We start from the raw sequence: 23,115 nt of genomic DNA on the forward strand, positions 1-23,115 counted from the left end.
TATTCATATCTTTTAAAAAAACTAGTTTCTATATTTTAGGAACTGTTTTGCACGGCTCCTTTTTGGGTTTGCCTTTTCAGAGCAAGCGTGTTTTGTGGCTGTATCTTTATTATCTCCTCCAGCTTGGGCCTTGGTTTATGCTTTCCTCAGGTGGTAGATACGGATTGTTGGTATATTAACAGCAGGGTCTTCTTTATATGTTCACTGGATGTTATTTTGACCAAACAGACAGTTTAGGTATACTACATCAGTTACTAGTACTATGCTTAATTTTTTTTACAGTAGAAATAAAAAACCCCTTATATTCTATATCCTTACCACAATGTTATTAACATATTTCGCATTTTGTGAAAAGCCAAATAATATATATAAATTATATAATATATATGTTATATAATAAATTATATATATAATTATATTATATATAATTATATATAATTATACTATACATAATAAATTATATAATATATATGTTATTATATATGTTATATACATTATATATAATATAACATACATATTATATATAACATAATATATTATATAATATATATCATATAACATATATAATATATAATATTATATATATTATATAAGTATAATATATAATATCTATTTTATAATATAAATATAATATATAATGTATGTATATTATCTATATTATATATAGATATTTTATATATATTATATATTATTATATTATGTATATTATCTCTATATATAGATATTTTATATATATTATATGTATGTTATGTTATATTATAGGTATAATATATTATATTATGTTGTAATATTATATTATATTATATTATATTATATTATATTATATTATATTATATTATATTATATTATATTACACCTGCTCTTGGTGACTCTGCCTTGGCAAGGGGGGGGGGGGGGGTTGGATTGGATCAGCTCCAGAGGCCCCTTCCAACACTAAGAATTCCATGATCCCTGCAAGAACAGGTCGGGTTGGGGGGGCTGGTTCGATATTAGGACAAAGTTTTTCCCCCAGAGGGGTGAACACTGGGGGAGTGAAGAGGCTCCCCAGGGAAATGGCCCCAACCTCAACCCTGCCACAGCTCCAGGCACAGGCTGGGATTGCTGAGGCCGCAGGGCCGCCAGCGGGACTCCGCCGCTCCCAGCGCTTCCCCTCCATTCCCAGCACATTCCCAGCTCCCAGGATGGCCTTGCCCTGCCCCGTGTGGCGCTGCCGGAGCGCCGGGAGCTTTGGGAGGAATTAGCCCAAGCGGCGGGCCTGGTCGGGGCGGGGCGGGCGCAGGTGCGGGGCGCGGCCGGGGGCGGCCCCGGGGCGGGCGGGGACTCCCCCAGACACCCGGCCCGGGCCGCCTTTAAAAGGAGCGGCCTCGCAGCGCGGGAGCTCCGTCCCCGCTCCCGCAGCCGCCACCATGCCCGTCAAAGGAGGCACCAAGTGCATCAAGTACCTCCTGTTCGGCTTCAACTTCATCTTCTGGGTGAGGCGCCTGGCGGGGATGGAGAGGGGAGGGGGAGCGCTGGGAGAGCCGCATTTTATTTGCTTTAATACCGCGTGAATTTTGCTGTTTTCACCCACTTGTTGCCCCCCACCCTCCTAGAGGGAGAGGGGCGGGTGCCTGAGTGCTTATTGCTTTATTTTCTTCACGTTTTTCGTGTTTTAAGGCGGGGAGGAGTTGCTGTGTTGGTGGCTTAGCCCCTCTCCCCTTCCACTCATCATCCCCCAAAAATAATCCTCGCCCTAAAAACTCCGTGTGCAGCTCGGGTTCCTCGCAAGTTACAGCCTTTGGTTGTGCTGTGTGTGTGTGTTTTGTGTGTGTGTGAACTCCTGGTGTCGGTGGGAGCTGCGGTTTTTATTAATCTCTGGGAGCTCCCGCTGAAATCCCATCCCCGGTTTGATGCCCGAGGACAACACGGGCTGAGCAGAGAGATTGGAGCTATTCCCAAGGCATTCAAGGTCTGGGCACCTGGATTTAGCATGGGAAAATACCCTGGGAGCTGTTTATATGCCTAATGGGTCGGTATGGCTCGGAAAGTTGGGGTTTTTTTTCTCTGCGCTGTTTGTCCTGGTGGAGGAATGAAGTTGGAGCTGCGGGAAGGAGCCGCCTCTGGAATCAGGGGCAGCACTGCCCGTGGAGATTGCAGTGTTAATGGGTAAAGGGCTCGGGATGTCTCCATGTGGAAATGGATTGCAGCAGGCTTGAGAAAACAGAGCTGGGCTGCGGTAGGGGGAAGCTGTGCGGAGCTGGAGCCAGGAAAGCACATGTTGCCACCCCGGGATTTCCCGGGACAGCGGGCAGAGTTGCCACATTCACAGAGTTAGAGCTGATCAGTAGGAAAAACCTAATAAAACGCTGCCTGAAACTTATGGTCATCAAGTTTCTAAACCTCTTTTCTGAACCACGAAGTAATCATGGTTTGCCTTGCACTTGGTTTTTTGGGGTTTTTTTTGTTTGTTTGTTTGTTTCAGCAGATTTTTTGCAGAGTATTTTATGCGACAAAAATTTTTATTGTGGAAAAGACATTGCCTCATAAGCTCTTAAGCTGAGCATCACCACTTTGTCTGGGACTCAGAGCTGAGAATAGGGAGAGAGGGTTTTGTTTAGCTCAGGATGTGCCTGTTGCTTGGGAGTGTCGTGGTCATAAAGCACTGAGGCTTTGCTTGTACCTTTGGGTGCTCATATATACAGAATTGTCTTAGTGACAGGGTGGATGGAAGAAGAAGAATGATGCTGCTGCCCAGAGGAGCTGAGAGATGTTGGCTTTTGAAATTGCCTTCTTGAGGCTGGCAGTATGCAGCAAGGATGTGGGAAAGAGAAAAGGAAGAAGAAGGAATTAAAGGGAGAGAAAAATGCATTTTGGAGGTCCCAGTTAAGTGTCTGGAGGCCCCAAGAGGCAGTGAAATAAATGCAAGCAGCTTGGGTCGGGCAGATAAGTGTGTTTGACCAGCTGGAGTGGTCCTTGGCTCTTGGGAATCACCACATGTCATTGTGGACTGCTGAAAACACTTGGAGAGGAGTTTAGGGAGTATGGTGTTAGCAAACTTTGTGCCCTCCGTGGGGAAATAAAGTAGCTGTATTTTGGGCTGTTCTGTGCTGAACAGTGTGAAAAGAAAGGTGTTCTGGGGCTGCCAGCATTAAAAGGCAAGAACCACCTCTAATAAGTAAAAAGGCTTTAATGTTTCTTACGGCTTTGCAGATGTGAAAAGTCTGTGAAGTAGCTGAAGTGTGTTGACGAAACCTGTTGTGCTCAAGTGCAATTCTGCACCTCTTTTTTTTTGAAACAGGTTGCCTGCAAAGGGTAGGTGAGGAAATTAAGTGGTCTGCAGCAAACCTACAGATGGCTGTGGATGCCATGGTAGGTGGAATGTATTTGCTTCCATCAGAGGCTTGGACAAGGGTAGGAGGAAGCAGAAAGGCTCAAACAGCTTGGTAAAGGAAATTATTAAAATAAAAAGGGAAACTCTCCAAGTGTGAAGCTGGATCTAAGGGGAAGGAGATTAGGGTTCGTAAATGCTGGTGAGCCAAATAAAATATACAATAACATTAGCCAAAGGAGAGCTTTAGGAGGGATTTGCAAATGCAAACCCAAGTAACATACCCCTCTTCAGACACATGAGAAAAAGAGAATTTCTTAAGGAGCCTTTCCAAGCAGTAATAGCTCTAGGTATAAAAGTTTTGGGAGCAATGTTCAGCAGGACTTTTATTTTACTGGAGAAGATTTTAACAAAGTTCTGTGCCATAACCTGTCTTTGACTCTGAATCCTGCACAGGCTTGAACTGACCTCTTGATGCAAAGGCGGTGAAACAGGAGGCGCAGCAAATGTTTGATTAACAATTCTCCAAGGTCACACAGCACTTCAGAACTCTCAGTGAGCTGTGATTAGGTAACTCTGCCTGCTCACCATCCCTCTCGGTGCTGGAGGGCTGGAATGCAATGAATTGGAGGCTGGGTTTTTGCTTTGTGGTAGCCTGGGATACCCAGAGAGTGGCACATACGGAGTATCTGGAAAAATCCAAGGAGAAGATTCTTTAAAAGCTGGTATATGTGTGAAGATGGGACATTGGCTACTGCAAGGGGAAGTTTGACTTCATGAAACTGCTGCCTTGGATGCCTGAATGTTGGAGAGGGCAAGGACTGGTGTTGGTCACTTGTTTAATGTCTCATGGAAATCTCAGGCCTCTTGTGGAAACCAGGCAGTCTTGGAGTAAGATCCTTACAAGGATGAGATAGATGATGGAGTGGAGGCAGGGCTGTGGAGGTGCAGCTCTTCTGTTGTGGAGAGATGCTGTGGTGCTGGCACAAACTCATCTGGAGAAGCACAGGAGGCACCCATTGTCCAGGCGGATGGAGGTGATGGCTGTGTGCTGACACTGCAGGGTGAGACTCACACCAAAGGCAGGCGTTTAGTAATTCCCATGGGAGGCACCAGCAGGAAGCTGCCTGGAGATAGGAACTAAATGGTTCAGGGGCAGCTGCTGCCTTGGAGCAATGAAGCCTTGGGAGAAAAGGATCTATGATGGCTTTACAAAAGCACCAGGTGTGTGCTCAGTGTCAACAGAGTAAAACCAGCTTCAGGAATGAAGGACTGAGAGAAGATTGTGTGTAAAGTTCCCTAAATTCGTGCCTTGCTGGAGTGCTGCAGGCTGCTCTGGTCATTTGCTTGCCTTGAGAGGATCATAGTGGAGCTTGGTAATGTTTGGCAAAGAGGAAGGTTTCTGCCATCAGCAACTGTAAATAAATTGGAATTCTTCAGCATGGAAGTGTGCTAGAGATCCTTTAGGATCATGATTGTCCAGGCAGAAGGTAGAGCCTGGACAGTGGTGGTGCTTTCTCCTCAGCAGATGTTGAGGAGTAGGTGGGTCAAGGGATACCTGGCTAATCATAGAATGAACTAGGTTGGAAAAGACATTTAAGATCATCTAGTCCAACCTGTTAACATGGAGCTCAGCAGCCTTTTGTTAATTTTTCTTCTCTCAAGGTGCTGTCTGTGTCTTGGCACAATCTTTAATTAAGTGCTCCACATTGTAGACCAGGAGATTGGTCCTGGGAAATGCTGCTGTCTGTCTCTTAACCTCCCCCCTGAGGATCTCGTGCTTGATTATTCTGATGGCCTTTCTCCAGCTGGGAAGGCTCAGCACTAACAGAATGTTCTCTGAAACTTTTGGGACTTGAGAGTTTGGCTTAAAACATTCTTGTGCCCTAAATGGAAAGAAGAGCAATCTTTGAATGTTTGCACCAAGTCAGGTTAAGCATGGATCAGTAAGTTTTGAGGTTCAATCCCCTCTCAGAGGTGGAGGAATTATGGATGACTGTGTTTCCTCTTGGGATGGAGAGTTGCAGCAGGCACCAGGCTCCTTGCTGGGGCTGGTATTCTCGCACCTGGGTTTGCAAACAGCTCTGCTGTCTTGGCATGGCCAATGCAGGCCCTGGCATCTGACAGTCTGCTCTCTAATAAAAGAAATTTAGGGGCTGATCTGGGATGTAGGAGGGAGGTGTCAAGCCTGGTACAGAACTGGTTTGGTTTTTTTTCCCCACTAGGGTGGCTTGAGCTTGGCAAGAAGGCAATGGAAACAACACATTTTGTGCCTTAAACCTGAGCAATGATGTGGTCATAGCAAAGTTGGCTTGACCCAACCTTACTGTGAGCAATGCTGGATTGCCTTGAGTTGTGCAATGAGTGGCTGCCTTCAGCTGTGCTCCCTTAACTCCCTGGGTTTGCTCAGGCTTGTTGGTCCTGGTGGTAAAGCCTTTTCCTAGGAAAACTGTGTGTTCCTGAGCAGCTTGGGTGATGCCAGGCAAGTGTCTGCCTGTTCTCCCATTGGCTTCCTGCTGCTGAACAAAAGCAAAGCCTTGCATTGTTAAACTTCATTGCTGGGTTTTCCCCTGTCTGAATTTTGTGGAATATGAAGGCATCTGCTGCTAATATTTATGGTTTAATGTATTTTAGGCAAGTGAGTGCTGTAGCACAGAGGCAGAGTTCACGTTGACATTTTGAGCAATCATTTTCTTGCTTCTTTCCTCTGTTGGGCAGCTCTCTTGTCCTGACTTCCCACTCTCCAGAGTGCTGTGTGGTTTATGAATAAATGCATTTGTGTGTGGTAGTGCCTGCTAAAGTAAGAGGAGCAGAATTAGGCCTGGAAAGCTCTTTTCTTTCTGTAACGTGAAGATACCTTTGACTTTATTCTGAGCCATAATATCAGTTGCTTCAGTGCATCAAGAACAGCAATTCAGAGATTCTTTCCTCCTCCAGTGGAGCAGAGGACTTGCAGGGAGGGCAGGGAAATATGTCTGTGTCTGTTAGTAAGTGTATATATCCAGGTACATATGAAAAAACCCAGAAATCTTTTGCTTTCTGTAATGAACTGATGCAGTTGCTGGCGACAGTGTGTGACTCTACTGCTGCTTGGGCTCAGTTAAGTGTTACTTTGACTCCACTAAGTTCTGTGAAGTCTGGAATGGAGTTTGGAGTATGTTACCTTGGGAAGTGTGATGTGAAGCTACTTAGAGCTCCAGCAGTCCTAGCTCCTATTTGCAATTCTAATATTAAATATAGTAGACTGGCTTCTGAATAGGGACTTGTATGAAATGGACACTAGTCTTGGCAGTGGTTCAGGAATTTTGTAATGCTGCTCCTACTGTACTGGAACACCATCTTATTGCAAAAAGTGGTGTGACATTAACACAGGCCACAACATTCTTGAAACTAGCTGAGCAGAAAGAAAATTCTTCCTTTCCAATCAACTTTTTTTTCCAAACTAGTTTGAAAATAGCTGCAGTTTTTTGTATAACTACAAGCCCACATAGCACAAGTGTTAGGGGAGCTTTTTCAAAGCTCTGAAAACCTGTGCTGTTGTGGGTAACACTAATTCTTAAATTGAGGGTTTAGAGTGATGCTGAGTCTCACCTGGACTTGCTGTTTATGGGGTTTTATTTATGGACTACTGGACAGAAACAGTTCATTACTACTCATAATGTTCTCAATATCTTTGCATGTGCTTTGCAACATTATAGATCTGGTCCTGGTTTTGTTAGCTCAGTCTAAAATACTGAGAAGTAAATTGTCTCATGCAGTCAGATTTTTAGCTAAAAGTTCCAAGTGTTTATGAAGTGAAGATGGTGACTTTGATCATCCTGGGGTAAACCTATATATGAAACAGTGTAGAGCCTGACATACTTTCTTACTTCAAGAAAAGTGTTTTGTTAAATGCAGGAGCTCAGGACTTCTGGACAACAATCATAACTAATAGGATTAAGTAGAAGCTGTTTATTGTTTACATTAAGCTATATTTATACACTCTAAAACTACTGTAAACATGATTATGAATTACTTGATTAATGTTTTTATCTTGTCCATGTGTTTAGCACGCACATTTCAGGAAATATGATGGGGTTACAGTCTAGTGCTTCATGGCTCTCTTTATCTAGTTCTTGCAGTCTTGGTATTCTGTTTTTCAGCCTCGTTTTTTTATTTTAGAACAATTTATGTCTTAGTAACTTTGATTTCTAGAGGGTTCTGATAAGAATGACTAAAGACTGTTTGGCTGGAGCACACTGTGACCTAAGTTGTTCAAATACATTGCTACAGTTAGATGCCGTACTTAGCTGACAATACACTGAAAGTAGTATTTATTTTTGACTGATTTCTTTATTTTCATATAATGACTGGAGGTAATGCCATGAGCATGGTAGAAGTTGTATGTAAACTTGGCCTGGAGGTGTCGAAATGGCAAAACCCAGTTGTTGTGTTTTTTGTTTGTTGAGAGTTTTTTTGTGCAAAGGCTTTTTTTAACAGGCTTTGAGCCACTTATCAGGCATACTTGAAGTGACTGATTTCTTCCCTATCTTTGCTTCCATCCTGGGGAAGTACAGGAAGGGCTGGGTGAGGGTATCCCCTTCCCAAAGCTTTGTCTGCCAGGACAGACAAAGGAATGTCTAAGGGCTTGGTAAATGCTTGGACCTTGAACTTCTTGAGAGGTGATTCTGCCTATGGAAAGATAAAATGCTCTAAGGTGTCTGGGGCAAATGGGGTGCTTGTCTCTTATCAAAGTGACACAGTCAGAAGGGACTGAATAAAAAATGATCCTTGCAAAATCGTGGTTAAGTCCAAAGTAAACTTTCCAAAATAGCGCAACGCATTGTGCTGCTGTGGGATGTGTCAACGGAATTGATGGTTTGGGGGATATTTTTGTTGTTGTCGTTTAAACCTCAAGGTTTTAACACGTGTTCATGGCATTGTCATGAAATCTAACGGTTTCCTGTGCAAGCCTTCTGCTGGGAGATCTGAAACCTCGGGTGACAGAGCAGGGCAGAAATGCTGTGGGAATTGCTTGGTAGGACTCTGAGCTCAGTTCAAGTTAGCCAGGGATGGAGAGGGCAGGAAGGCAGAGTGTTCTCTGTGGCTGCTGCCTCCAGGACACACAAGTTTTCTCATCTCAAGTGTATCCTGACTGGTTCAAGTCTTTTCTCAGTTACCTCTTCTCACATGGAAGGCTGGGGGACACCCTTAGATGGACCCAAAGGACACCCCAGAGCAGTGGGAAGGGCTGGCTTTGGAAAAGGTGTGGGGTGGGATGGCTGAGAGGAGGGAAATCCTGCACAGGAGGTGCAGCACTATGTAAGAAAGGAAAGATAGACCCAAAAAAAGCTGTTTTACCTGTTGTAACAGGCAGAAAGCTGCATGCAGGAGTGAGCTTTAGGGGTGAAAGGGGTGTGTTTGTGCATAATAAAAAAAAAATAAAGTCTGAGAAGTCTCCACAGGGCTAAGAGTGGAGTGGCCAGGTAATTTTATCCTTGTTAGAGCTGTAGAACAGCCAGGCAGAGCAGAAATGAGCTGGGGATGTTGGTTGGGGAAAATGAGGAAGCCTGGTTAGCTGGAGCAGGGAAGTCATAGTGTAATTGTGCCAGGACATGCTGTTACTGGAAAATCACTGCCACAAACTTTTCCAAAACAGCAAGTAAGCAGTATTCCTTTAACTTCACCTTTTGGTCAGATTAGAAAAAAACAGACCAACCTAACCCTGTCTTCTGAGCTCTTTTTGCTGGACTCGTCACTATAGAAACATACTGCATACCTGTGTGATAAGCACACAAACCCAGTCTTCTTTTTGTGTGTGTGAAACCAGACAAAATGGATTGCTCTCAGGAGTACACTGTTGTTTGTTTCCTGATAATTTTCTTTCAGCACAGGATGGAGCTACTTAGAAATACCCAATATTGCTCAATTCCTGTGACAAAATAGGTCTGTTAGATGGGGGAATCCCCTTGGATTACCAAACAAAAACCCAACAATAAGGTTGTCTGGGCATCTGCTTCCACACAGATGATATTGGGAACCTTGTACCCCTTTCCCAGGAAGGAAAAACTGCTCCAAATCCACCCCAGCACACCTGCCCATCCTGCTGGTATAGCATGGGTGAGCAGGGAGGTGACAGTGCTCAGCCTCTGGTGTGCCACACTGGCCACAGGTGCTGCCAAGTGCTGGGTCTGTGTTGGTTTTTTTTCCTCAGAGGCTGGAGTTGCTGTGTCCTCGTTTCTCCCTTGTTTTGATGGAAACTTGAAGCTTCGAGTTTCTTGCCTTCTGCTGTAAAACTGCCTTTTTTTAGTTCAGTGGTCACTGTGGGTAGGAAGAGCACAAACTGAGAACATAAGTCTGCTTTCCTTAAGAAACTGAGACAAAAAGTCTCTTATTCTTGCATGAAGGAGCTGCATTTTATTTCTAATCCACCATGCAGAGAATTGTCACTCTGTTTAATTTCACTTTTTTTTTTTTTGGTGCCAGCTCACTGACACGAAGTGTTGTCACTGTTCTGTGATCCTGTCAGTCTCTTGTCTCCCTGGCATCTTCTTAACCTTTCCCACAGAGTGAAAGGAGAAAACACACCATGTACCTCTGGGTGGTGGTAGGAAAGGGTTAAATTTGTGTTTTGAAAGGAGCTATATTAGGTACCTCATCTCTGCCCCATGTGAACAGACCAGTTTGTTTCTGGAAGGCTTTAACTGAGTCTCTTCTCCTTTGCTTGGAATTTTAAGATTATCTGCATGATTGCAGTGTGGCTTAAGAGTTTTACACATAGAAAAGGACATTTTTCTGTGCCCTGCTCCATTTGCAGAGCTCTCTTGTCAAACACTGGAGCCTGTCAAGCTGTAAATAGGTTTGGAAGATGAGAAGAGATGTGTTTTCAGGCTTGTGACTTCACATTTAGTGAGTTCCTGGAAAAACCAGCAGAGACTATAAGTTTCTTCTAATGATGGGCATCTGGATCAACTATAAAAGCTGAAGACTGTTGGATGACCCAGGAAAGGGAGTCTCGAGCAGAGTGTTATTAAATACTGGGTGACTTAACAGCAGTCTCAAAGCAGAGTTTTTTCCATCACTAAGCCTTTCTGATGTTTGAACTGAGCCACCGGGGTGAGATGAGGTAGCAGAGGCTTTTTGAAGTGATGCTGCAGCCAGGAGAGCAGGTAGAGCAGCAACCCTTCTTCTCTCTGCCAGCTCCCTTTTGTGCCTCTCCCTCCCCTCAGGCTGCAGCTGTGGCACAAGAAACTGAAATAATGACTCTGTTGTGACATTCTGTGTCGTACCAAGGTGCTCCAACATAACTTAATCATCCTCTCAGGGTAACCCCAGCAAGGCAAGCTGGAAGTGAGTGCAGGTGTGTCTTGGGAGTAGTGAGCACCAGAAACACGAACAAAAGCCTTTTGCTCAGGTCTGGAAACCTCCAGGTGGGTTTAGCTCTTGGGGTTATGTCACTTGATCTGTTTTTCCCAGCTACAAGAACCCTGCAGCTCGTTTTGGAGGCATTGCCTGGCACTGGGGTTCCTGCCCTACAAGAAAAGCTGGTTTAGGGAAGCTGGGGCTGTGTGTGAGCAGGAACTCTTCCCCAGCAGGGAGAAGGGGCTCTCGGGCTCCCTCCTCTCAGGCTTGATGTGAAAGGGGTGTATCCTTGGGTGCTTGCCAAGGAATGCTGCCCATATTCCCACTCAGAATTCCCATTATTAAACACTTCTCAGTTTCTTAGAGGCGAATCAGGAATGTTGTTCCCTTCTACAAGGACCTTCTTATCAGAGATCAGGCTTTGTTGGGGTTTTGTTTTTTGCTTTTCGTGCGTGCTTTGCATGACTTTATAAACTTATTGCTCACTCTTGGGTTTAAATTTTTAATGCCTGGTGCAGCATTTGGGATTTCTGTCCTCATCTCACTTTTCTAGAGCTTTTTTTTAATAGTTAAATGGCCTTCAAAGGAAGGGCTGAGAAGCACACTCCAGCTTTCTACTTTGTCCTGTTTTCTTCATTTTTTTACATGCAAGAAAACATCTTTTTTTTTTTCTTTTTAAAGGAGGATTCAGCCTGTTCAAGGCAAACTGTTGCTATTTGCCTTATCAGAGTGCAATTCCCTCTTTCTTGCCGCACTTCCTATGGTTTTTGCCAGATGTTTCATCCAGAGGCTAATTTATACGCAGTGACTTGCTGCAGATACAGGCACCAACGTTAAGAGGGACCTGGAGGCACATAGGCAGGGATGATAATGAAATAAAACTAAACATTACCTAAAATTCGATTGTATTGCTGCAGATAACAATGTCTCTGCTTCTGCAGCTGGTATTTTCTTATTCCTGTCAGTGTGGTCACTTAATGGGTTGGCATCATCTTGTTTTGCAAGAGGAGCACTCTTCCTGAACTCCTTTCCCTGGTACACTGAACTCTCAGCAGTTTATGAACCTTCCAAGGCACTTTTCTTTGTGATAAACTTGCTCTTCCATGTGAAGCTTTAGAGTCACTAAGCCATGCAGTGTCTGCAGCCACCCAAAATAAAACAATGGATGGAAGGATCAGTAGAAATACTGACACTTGGCTAAACCTTGGATATTTTCAGAAAGGAACAAGAATGGCATTGTTCTCCTGTGGTTTTGGAGTTTATATTATGTAAATGCCTCTGTCAACAAGGTGCCTCATGTCTGGAACTTTGTGTGTGGGTATCCCCATCCTTTTTTGCTTGTTCTTTGTCACCACCTCTTTAAATAAAATCTGTGTCCTGTGTTTGCTTCTGATTTTGGTACTAATGTAAGGCTGGGTGGATTAGTTGGTATAATTTAACAAGCCTTCCTTGTTTCTTACAGCTTGCAGGGACAGCAGTGCTTGCAATTGGACTATGGCTTCACTTTGATTCACAGACCAAAAGCGTCTTTGAACTGGAATCTGACACAAAGTTTTACACAGGTGAGCTGGGGGATCACTCAGGGGATAGGTCACACTTTTGTGCCCTGATTTCCAGCCTTCCTTAAAGGGTAAAAAGGCAAAACAGCCCTAAACATCCCAAGAGCAGCTTCCCCTGGCTGGTGCTGGGGGCAGCTTCCCTTGTGAGCCCTTGTGCAGACAGCAGTGCTGTCCTGTGAGTGGTTTCTTGGCTGTTCATCCTTTTTCCCACAGTAGTTAGTCTTTGTTGCTGTCGGTAAACATTTTGTAATCCCAGGGGCTCCTGGAAGACACAGAGGATGTTTCTTCCTGATGCTCATCACCATATGCGTCAGCAAAGTTTCATGCTAAGCTAATTGAGTAATTAATAATTTTTCTCCAGAGTGACCAACCTGAGCTACCCAAAACACAGCTCTGTTGCCTCGTCTCTCAGGAGGAGGACATGCACTTAAAGCCCCACATCTCCTAATTCATATTGAACTGAATGGGAAGAATGCACAAATATCTTGGTACAGATGAGAATTATTCCAGCCAGCAAGGATCAGTGTAGCTTTAGCTAGACTGTGTGGAAGGTGTTTGTAAGGTGATTAATTAGGGGACACACACATTTTTAGTTTGTTAATGTCATAGGAATTCCTAAGTGAACTGGGTTTTATCTGAATTTTGATTTTGATCTCTACAGTCATTTTTAAGCTTGGGCAGGAGGACACACATAATTTGGTTATTGTCACCTCTAGGTGCTCAGACCCTTGGAGCAGCTCTGCTTTAGGGAAGGCTGAGGGAATTGGGATTGTTCAGGCTTTGGTGTGACCTCATTGTGGCCTTGCAGTGCCTGAAGGGAACCCACAGGAAAGATGAAGAGAGACTCTTGACAAGGGCCTGGAGTGACAGGACAAGGGGCAATGTCTTCACACTGACAGAGAGCAGGGTTAGATTGGATATTGGGAAGAAATTGTTCCCTGTGAGGGTGGGGAGGCCCTGGCACAGGTTTCCCAGAGCAGCTGTGGCTGCCCCATCCCTGGCAGCGTCCCAGGCCAGGTTTGATGGGACTCTGAGCAACCTGGGCTAGTAGAAGGTGTCCCTGCCCATGGCAGGAGGTTGGAATTGGGTGGTTTTTACAAGATGGCTTCATCTTACAGCAAACTGGCTCCTGTCCTTGGCTACTCACCTGTGGCAGCTCCCAGACTGGTGTCTCAAGGATCATTTGCAAGAAGGTGCAACTTGTGTTGCAGCCTCTTAGTGCTCAGGCTGCCTGTGCCTACAGAAAGTGCTGTTAGGAATGGTGTAGAGGCCACTGTTGGGAATATTGAGATGCTCATGGGACTTCATGAAGCTGCAGGCATGCAGACAGGTTATCTGTGAGAGAATTTGTGGTTTGCCCTTGATATGATGTCATCTCAGCAAACTGGGTGGTTCTTGGAGCTGCCAGGAAGATTCCCAGATGCTTTTAAGTGGACCTCAGGAAAAGAGCAGAAATCTAAAGTTGGCTGTTGAGCTGAATATTTAACAAATCTTATTTTGGGTAGTCTGAAACCCCTCTTTCACCTCCTAAACTATAAAATTTTTATGGTGTGATGCTTAAGCTACTGGCTGGATGCAGCCAGTGAAATTTGCTCAATCTGTGTAGCTTAAACTGAGTTTTAAAAGAAGCTCAATAGGAATTTCTGCTTTAACATAATTTTCTGAGAGTAGTTACTGACTGCAGTAAGTTACAAAGCAAGTTACCTCAAGGGCTTTCTATACAACTCAAACAACATAAGAGGTACTGATGAATTCTTTATTTTACTTTTTCAGAATGGAATAAGTTTAAGCTGAGGTTTAAAAGTCCATATTGGAATTTCCTCTTGATAAGAAATGTCAAGCTTAATCCCTTACAAATGCTGCATCAAATGGATGTTTATTTTGGCAGCTAGTCCTACTGGTTTTCATCTAGAATATATCATTTGCAAATGCTTACATCTGCCTTCCTTTTATTAGTATTGATTTGGTCTCTGAGCTGTATTTTTGTCCCTATTGATGAAATGCCCTGCTTGTTCCACGTGCTTTATGCTGATTCTTTGATGTTTCACTGGCCTTGTTATATTCCTTGTTATCCTTTGGGAGTTTTCTTGCTCACCACATCTTGCTGCTGTCTCCAGCTCACAGCTGTGATGATTAGGCTGGTTGTTCCCAAGTTTAGGAGCCAGAGGATTTGGCATAAATGGAGCCTTTTACCTCAGGAATCTTTGCTTCAACATATGCACTACCTAATTTCTGGACAGAATAGCTTACAGGCTCTGACACTTCAAGATTTTGCAGTTGTTGATAAATCACTATTCCAGCTATCTCTTATTCCAGTTGTCTTTATCTTCACCGGAAGAGAAAGTGATAACTCTTGGCTCTGAGTCTGTTTTAAAGAGTATCTTACAGCTTGTATTAGATGGCTTTATCTTATTAAATTTTGCCCAGTTTCTAAAACTTGTGAAACTGCAGTAGGAGTACACATTAATTGTGTCAAATTGAGTGTTTTATTTATCAATTTTTCAAATGTATTTGCTTTGAAAATAAAGCACAATCCCCCTTTATTTTTTTTTTTACTTGAAACACCTTGGTAAAGAAATTTAAACCTTGGCAAAAGCTACCAATGCTGTTTGTGGAGCAATTAATTTCATGCCTTGCTGCTAAGGTCTCAGTGACCTGCTCACCTTTGTTTTCCTCCTCCCTAGGTGTTTATATCCTCATTGGAGCTGGTGCCCTTATGATGCTGGTTGGGTTCTTGGGATGTTGTGGTGCCTCACAGGAGTCTCAGTGTATGCTTGGCCTGGTAAGTGCTCAGAGTAATGTTTAAGCTTTTGAGCAGCAGGATGAGAAAGGAAGGAAAATATTACTGTATCATTCAAGGGCAGCAGATTGTGGACCCAGAACAATCACAGTGTTTAAATTCATGTTTAAACTTATCCCCCAAAACATAAGGCTAAAATGTTAAATATAGTTTTCATTTCTGGCCTTAAATCTAAATGTTCCTGCTGCATTTGAACACAGGATGACATCAGGAGGCTGGATATGTCTGACATACACTGAAGTGTCAAGACTGGCACTGTTGTGAGCACAGAACTAAAATATTCATAAGACCAATGCTTATCATTGCTAGACAGTTAATCCTGAGCTCTGAAGGTTGTGCAATCTTTAATCTCTGAGACCAGAACTTGTGGTATTTGATGCTTGAAACAACAAAGCTCTACTGTTCGTAATCACAGGATGAGCTCTTCTAGTTGACAACTGCTCTGCAAGCCAATTACTGGAGAGTAAACCTCATTGTTTTCAGACTGGAGGGGCCAGTAGAGCTTACTGGGTTTGTGCACATCTGTACACTTGCAGAACTACTCATCCAAATAACCAGAAGACTTAGTTAATAAAAGAAAACTACTATAGCCACTGAAAGAACAATTCCCCTTCTGTGTTGCAGAGCAACCTAAATTCAACTAATTCCTGCCAAATGATGCCTCTAGCTCTTTGTAATTCTGAGTGTCTCTTTAAAGATAGTGGTGTTTTGGATCTGATAGTCAGTGAGAGGCAGAGCACTTTTATTTGTGTTTTATGGGATATACAACAAAGTGGCCATTAGCTCTCAGGGAGTTGGTGGCAAGGTAGGAATTAAGTAATGACTCCTAAAGCAACAGGAGTGACAAACCAGAGTAAAGAATTGGTGCTAGCTGTTGTGATGTGTCTGAATGACTTGGGCAACATCAAAGTCGTTGTGAACAGATGATTGGCTTTAATTAACACTGATCAAAAAGCAGGACTGGTGCTTGGAGAGCACTGCCAGACTTTCTGACGCTTCTGGGAAGAAGTGCTGACCCAGTGTCCTTTTTCCTGGTGTTACCAATGTCTCAGACCTCCAGCTGCAACCTGGTGGAGTGACAGCTCCCACAAGTCTGGACAAACTTGCAATGTATGTGTGTGATGCTGGTTTGTGGTGCTCTGGCCTTCATGAATAACATGGTCTTTCTTTTCTAGTTCTTCTTCTTCCTCTTTGTGATTTTTGCCCTTGAAATTGCTGCTGGCATCTGGGGATTTTCAAATAAAGAAAAGGTAGGCTGCTCTTAAAAGTTGGGAGTGGTGGGATGCTGGAACAGATTTTCCCAAGGAAGATGTGGCTGCCCCATCCCTGGAATTGTTCCAGACCAGGTTGGATGGGGCTCTGAGAAACCTGGAGCAGTGGAAGGTGTCCCTGCCCATGGCAGGACTTAGGTGATCTTGAAAGCTCCTTTCTCACCCCAAACACTCCATGATCATATGAATGTGCCCCCAGTCAGCAGCCTGCTGACATCTATACCAGTACAAGTCAAATCCTTACTACCCAGGGAATTTGGGGGAGAGGAAAAAGGCTGATTCAAGCAAAACGACACAAAAAAAAAAATCTAACTGTAAAATTTAAAAATAAAATTGTAGCAGGTAAGTCAGAATCCAAGGGCCATGACTTTCAGAGAGGAGCTGGGTCAGCTGGCAGCTGGGAGTTTCTGCACCTGAAGCATGCCTGGTATGGCCTGTCCCTCCCAAGCAGTTAAGATTCTGTCTTGTTTCAAAATCAGATGCTTGGTGATTAGGGGTTGCTTTTCTGCTCACATGATATTATACAATGGGGAAATGCAGAAATTTCTGGGGTACAATAGAGTAGGGAATATTTCTGGGCAGCCAGTGGGCAAAAACTTCTCTCACTCCTCTTAAAAGCTCAGAGATTTGGAAGGGGAAACAGTCTTACCTGTTCAGGTGTGGCTGTTAAAGTGAGTGTACAGTTATTTCTCACCTGAAACAGGTGAGCCTTCTGTCCATTCTATTTGCACAGGGCAGAAGAATGGGTGTTGTAGGCTGCAGGATTTTTGATGACTGACTTCCTGAAAGCAAGTTTTTTATAATGAATACAAGGTATGACATTAATGCACCATTGATAAACAACTCTTTGCTTTTCCTTAGATAATTGATGAGTTAAAGGAGTTCTACTTGGACACCTACAGAAAGAGAACTCAGTCAAATGCCAGAGACACCCTGAAAGCATTTCAGTTTGCTGTAAGTATATGGTTGTGCTTAACCTGGACAGTAATGCAGCTGTTCCTTGTACTGTTCTGTGCCACCCAGTCCCTCATACAAGTCTCTTGGTTAAAAGATTGCAGAGATATTTTTTGTATAGTATAAATGAATTCAGGATGCCTTTTTTTTTTTTTCTTCCCTTTGAAGTGTCTAGAACTAGTTCTTGTTTTTCTAAAACTCAGCAGCAGGGCAGTAAACCCTGGATCTGAGCTACTGTCACCCTAGAATGCATAGCAGCATATCTGTGAGGGGTGCAGCTTTGTGTCTGTAAGAACAGGCTGTCACCAAAGTGATTTTGTGTGTACTTAGAGATCTGGCTCTTCTTTCAGAACCTTGTCCTTTCATTTAATAAAGGCTTGTTAAAATCAGTTTTATAGCAGTCATGTTGACAGGACTTGGTCTGTAATAAAAACTAATGTATTTTTTTTAAACCAGATGACTGAGCAAAAAAATTATTTCACCTGGGTGCCTTTTTTTGTGTGTTTTCTGTTGTAGCTAAACTGCTGTGGTGTTACTGGAGCTTTGGAGCAGCAGTTCATGGAGACCTGTCCAACAAAGACACTGGCTGAGTCATTCTCTGTCAAGGTAAAGCTTGACGTAATTCACCATCAGCTCTGCCCAGTGGGTAAAGTGAGAAAGACACACTTTAGGAAACCCTCCCAGTCCATGGGAAATCCCCATGTCCCACTGTGTGATCAGGCTGGAAAACAAACCTGCCGTTACCATGGAAGGAACAAGCAGGAAGCCTGACCTTGGCTTGGGAAATGTGCAGTCTGTGTGTCACAGACTCACTGGTGGGGTGGGCAGTGGAAGAGCAAAACTTTGTCTAGAAAAAAACCCTCAGAGTGCCTTGAGAGCTCTGTTCTCACTGTATCTTCCTAGTGCTTGCTGGGACCTGTCACCTCCCTCCTGGTTAGGGAGAAGTAGAGCTTGGGGTGGGAGCAAGTCTGAAGCTTCAGCAAGGACAGGGAGGAGGGGTAAGGCATTGGTAGCCTGTTAGGGGAGTTTGTGACTGTAAAGGCAATTATATGAATGAGGTTTCCCTATTGGAATATTGCTGCAGAGGTGCCTGTGTGCAACAAATAACAGGAGGAAACAGCTTGTGTGGTTTTCAACCACCCCTCTTTTCCTTATAACCATCTTGTGTTCTTGCTTTGTGCTCCAAGGTAGTTTCTATGAGTCCTCCTATGGTTTTTACTATGCAGAAAGTCAATTAATGACTTGGGTTTTTTCACTTTAATTGACAGCTTCACATATCTGCCCATGTTGAGACCCTTCAGTCTGTATCTTTAGTTCCTGTCCTTGCAGTCTGAGTTGGGGTGTGTGGGAGTAGCTGAGACAGCATGCAGGTTTTGTTGTTTGTTTTTATTCTGCTGTGTGTTTTAGCTTCATCTGTTGACTTCGTCTTGTGATGCCTATTCCCAGTTGTAGAAAAACAGTGGCTAGAGACTGCAAGATCAAAGGGGTGTAATACAGTGTGCCTCTAAGAAGCAGTGCTGTGTTGGTATTCTGATTGAACTGACTCATTCTTGCCAGTATATCCCTTTAATCCCAGATTCAGTCTGTCTTTCTAGACTGGATAAGGAACAACAACAAAAAAAGGTAGCTTTCAGCAGTTCACTGATGATTTCTGCTGGAACAAGCAGGACAGAAGCTGGGATGAGACTTTGACCAGCTACCAGGCTCTTAAAGATTTATACCTCTGCAGAAGTGCCTTGTTCTTTTTGTTGGCCAACATGTGTCTGTTCTGGGGAAAGGACTATACTTGCATATTTTTCTTTTTTCCAGTTGTAAGGGTAATTCATTATCCTGGGAACATTAAACTGGCTCCTCTATGAATCTGCTTTGACATGGATGCTAGCCTAGGATAGCCTGCTGTTCCCATGCACTGTGGTTCAGGAGGTGTCTGCAAAATTACAGTAGCAATTGGCAGTATCAAGAGTGGCTCTTTTGATCAGGGATGAGCAATGCATCATCTGAAGTGCTGACAGCCATTAGTAACAAGCCAAGCCTGATAATAAACTGCATGTTCAGATTGAGAGGGGAATCCTGCTGTAGTCAAGGTGCTGCTAACAGGTTTGAGATACTTGAAGAGTAGGTTTAGACTTTTCCACCAACTTTTGTGTAGGACCATCCCTGACTCTCTTTAAGGATGTGACAGTAAAGGCCAGATCAAAGCAACTTTTAAAAGATGAGTCTTCAGGTGAACCTTGTCTGTGTAAAACACTAATGAACCATCTGTTCCATTCCAGTCCTGCCCTGATGCCATTGATCACGTCTTCCAATCCAAATTCAATGTCATTGGAGCAGTTGGCCTTGGCATTGCTGTGATGATGGTGAGTTTCCAGATTAGAGGGTGCTCAGAGGATACTCAGAGCAGAAGTCTTGTAGAGCAGTGCCTGGCCCAGCAGCCCATTCCACTGAGGACAAGTCTCAGCAGGAACAGGGTGTGTGCTGCAGGGCCCTGAGGCAGTGCAGAGGCTGGGATGTCTCAGGGCCTCCCTGTTTCTGCTTTGGATTAGGATCTGCCTCCTTGCACTTTCAGCAGTGGGGAAATCTTACAGTAATGTGTGTATGTATGGAGTGAAGATGTATTGGTCATGTTGCTGGCCCACATCTTAATTCTGATATCCCTTGGGGATCCTTTTTATCTTTCCTTTATAACAATTACAGGCTCTGCTACAGGGCTGAAATAACAGAGCTGCTAAAAAAACTTGCACTTCTGTATTTGACTTCTCTAGAGAAAAGCACATGCTGGGATGATGAAAGATTTCCCAGGAGATATGGCAGTGGTTTATAGCTGCTGGTGCTGTGCAGGGCCAGAAGTTGTACTTGAAGGTCCATGTGGGTCCCTTCCAACTTGACATTCTGTGATTTATTTTCATGTACTGAGGTGAATGGGATTCCTGGGAATGAACTTTGGGGTTTATGGGGTGGGGATGGCAGAGTCAAGTGTAAAAATACAGAATATAAATGTGACCTCTGGGCTGGGAAGAGCAGCTTGTCCTCATGGTGATAAAAGCACATGTTTTGCTTTCCTGATTTCTGATCTGTTTGCTTTCTTTGCAGATTGTTGGCATGATCTTCAGTATGGTTCTGTGCTGTGCCATTCGCAGGGAAAGAGAGATGGTCTAAGAGCTGCAAACCCAGGATTCCTGCACTATAAAAATCCTCACTATTAACTTCTGCGTTGAGAGCATTTCTAAAATGTTATATATTTGTTACCTTTTTAATGCTTCATTTGGTACTGATGTAGGTTTGCTTTTTATGTTACAGGTTAAAAAGATAAAGGTTTATCTGACTCAAGACAAACATTGTACATAAAATATCTGACTTTCTTGAAACTTACATAATTTGGATGTAATTTATGTTGGAGACGATTTGATACTTAATAAAGAGTAAGATATATTGTTTGTGAGGGAGAGATGTTGCTATGTTGGTTAATCCCACTGTTTGATGCATAGCAAGGAGTTAAAGTTGCATAACCTGTTAAGTGTTTTTGGGATAAAGCAGGAAATCACTCCTATGGCAATGGCCCATGTTGGAAGGGAATGGGAGATACTGTCAGAGCATGTCAGGGAAGGTGTGGTCATTCCTCTTCCCTTGGTGTGTGTGAATGAACACATTCCTAAAATGTCACTGCTGTAACACTTCTACGGTCACCTCCCTGGAGGGGGACAGAGACTGGCTGTGTCACACAGGTGATGTGCAGGCAGTGGTAGCTCAATGCAGCCAGGCTGGGCTTTGCCTTGGGGCCAGCTGTGCTTCTTGACATCAGCCTGTCTGCTGCCACAGCTGTCCCCTGGCATGGCCTTGGGCCCTTGGTAGGGCACATTCCCTAGTGTATGCTCAGGATTTTTTTCACTGGCTGGCTTGGGGCTGTGTTTCCCCAAAGCCAGCAAGGTGCAGTCTCAAGGGCTTACAACAAGCGTGCCAAATCTCAGGTTTCCAAGTGGAATAAATGTAAGTTGCATGAGCAGTTAAGTGTCCAGCTCAGCAGTTGCAGAGTTGCGGCTGTCCTGTGTCAGTTTAAATATGGGTATGGGAGAGAGCAGGGACACCAGTGTGGAACCCTTAGCCTAAAAAATTACCAAGTTGTCCAGTATTTCTATTCTAAATAGCTTTTAAATGGTTTTTTTGTCTTTAAAATACTTTCTGGTGGGGGCTGCCTATGGACTTACCAGAACAGATGTGTTGTTCCTGTACCTGGTGCTCGCTTACTGTACAATCTCATCTGTGTCCTTGGAAGCTTCTAGTCTCTGTCCTCTTGGTAATACAAATGTCTGAGTAGTCCTTGTTCCCCTTTTTCTTCTGCAGGGAGAAGGATGCAAGGTATTTATCTGAGAAATACCAGAATTGGTGGGTGTCAGGCTCTGGTGATGTGTGAATGTATTGTCATCTTTGTGTTACCCACTGTCACTTGTCTAAGGGAACCATTCAGCTCTCCTCTGTAATGTGTTGCACTGTTCTGTGTTCATGGGCCTTCTTTAAAAAAAAAAAAGTGATTTAAAAAAGTCAAATGGTAATCATGCTTTTGTGTGTCTTGCAGAGACTGAAATGACTCTAGAAAATAATTGATCTGATTTTCTTTTGTGGATATATGTGACAGCCTGGAGGGGAAAATCTCTCATGGGAATTTGAGAGCAGCCATGTCCCCACTGAGCTCTTGCAGAACTGAGAAGTAGCATTTTTGTCAGCTGGGTAATTTTGGGCATGAGAATGAATCTGGCACCTGGAAGAGCTGGGGTGAATTGCTGTCAACCATCAGGAACATTTACTGCTGACTTCTTTTGCTTCTTGTTCACAGAACCATTTAGGTTGGAAAAGACCTCCAAGATCATGTAAACCAACCTTTGACCAATCACGCCCTTGTCAGCCATACCAGAGCACTGAGTGCCATATCCAGTTGTTCCTTGGACATCCTGCAGGGAGGGGAACACCACCTCCTCCCTGGATAGACCCATCCAGTGACTAATCACCCTGCCAGTGACTAATCACCCTTTCAGTGAAATTCCTCTTTATGTCCAACTTGCACTTCCCCTGGCACACCTTGAGGCCATTCCCTCTCATCCTGTCCCTTGTTCCCTGGGAGCAGAGCCTGACCCCCTCCCAGCTGTCCCCTCCTGTCAGGGAGTTGTGCAGAGCCACAAGGTCCCCCCTGAGCCTCCTTTTCTCCAGGCTGAGCCTCCACAGCTCCCTTTGCTGCCCCTCATCAGAGTTGTGCTCCAGACCATTCCCCAACTCTTCTGCCCTTCTCTGCATGTACTGCAGCACCTGAGTATTGAACTGAGGGGCCCAAATTGGATGTTGGATTTCAGGTGCCTAGTATAGAGGGAAAATCACTGCCCTGGTCCTGCTCGCTACACTTTTTGATGCTGGTGTATGTGTTCAGATTGCCAACATCTGCTGTAGCTGTAGTCCAACAGCTTTTGGCAGAGCCCAGGAACTTCCAGTAGGGTGTAAATAGCAGAACTCAGCTGTAGGCTCAGGACCCCAGAGTGTGAGGTTTGGTCAGTGGCTGCAGAGGCAGCTCTTGAGCGGTCATCCACATCAGCTCAAGATCCAGAGTGAATACCTTCCTCTGTTCCTGTGTTCCACAGAAACTGGAGAGGGATTTCCTGGGATTTAGTCTTTAGCTTGCAGTGCTGCTGCCTTCCCCACAGTGTTTATGCCACACTCTGCCTCTTTGATACCCACCCTCAATCCACAATGTGGTTTTTTTAAAGGCTGCAGCCCAATCTTTTACATGTCTTTTGAACATCTTCTACGTGTAGCTTGGTGTTTTCTGAGGAATCAACAAATGGGTAAGTCTTTCCTTACCTGAAAGGAAAGAGCTGATCTTTATTACTCAATTATTACTTT

The 23,115-nt window shown here is 43.9% G+C and overlaps 1 protein-coding gene across 1 annotated transcript; it reads left to right on the forward strand.

Annotated features, from left to right (window-relative positions):
• Positions 1–1,339: 1,339 nt before the first annotated feature.
• CD9 (CD9 molecule) lies at positions 1,340–20,666 on the forward strand. The gene is made up of 8 exons (XM_083859352.1): positions 1,340–1,472; positions 12,111–12,210; positions 14,892–14,989; positions 16,183–16,257; positions 17,140–17,232; positions 17,749–17,838; positions 19,506–19,589; positions 20,323–20,666. Exons 1-8 carry the CDS (start codon positions 1,407–1,409, stop codon positions 20,386–20,388), a joined length of 672 nt encoding a protein of 223 aa, XP_083715478.1. The 5' UTR covers positions 1,340–1,406; the 3' UTR covers positions 20,389–20,666.
• Positions 20,667–23,115: the final 2,449 nt, after the last annotated feature.

This window comes from Zosterops lateralis (genome assembly GCF_965231275.1).
Source record: "Zosterops lateralis genome assembly, chromosome: 4".
NCBI classification, from domain to species: Eukaryota; Metazoa; Chordata; class Aves; order Passeriformes; family Zosteropidae; genus Zosterops; species Zosterops lateralis.

What these genes read in the sequence shown, in the direction of transcription:
- CD9 (XM_083859352.1), top strand. Translation starts at nt 1,407, where the DNA reads ATGCCCGTCAAAGGAGGCACCAAGTGCATCAAGTACCTCCTGTTCGGC. An exon ending in CTCAGTGTATGCTTGGCCTG is followed by an intron (nt 14,990 to 16,182) that starts GTAAGTGCTCAG and finishes TTTCTTTTCTAG; the next exon opens with TTCTTCTTCTTCCTCTTTGT. An exon ending in GATTTTCAAATAAAGAAAAG is followed by an intron (nt 16,258 to 17,139) that starts GTAGGCTGCTCT and finishes GCTTTTCCTTAG; the next exon opens with ATAATTGATGAGTTAAAGGA.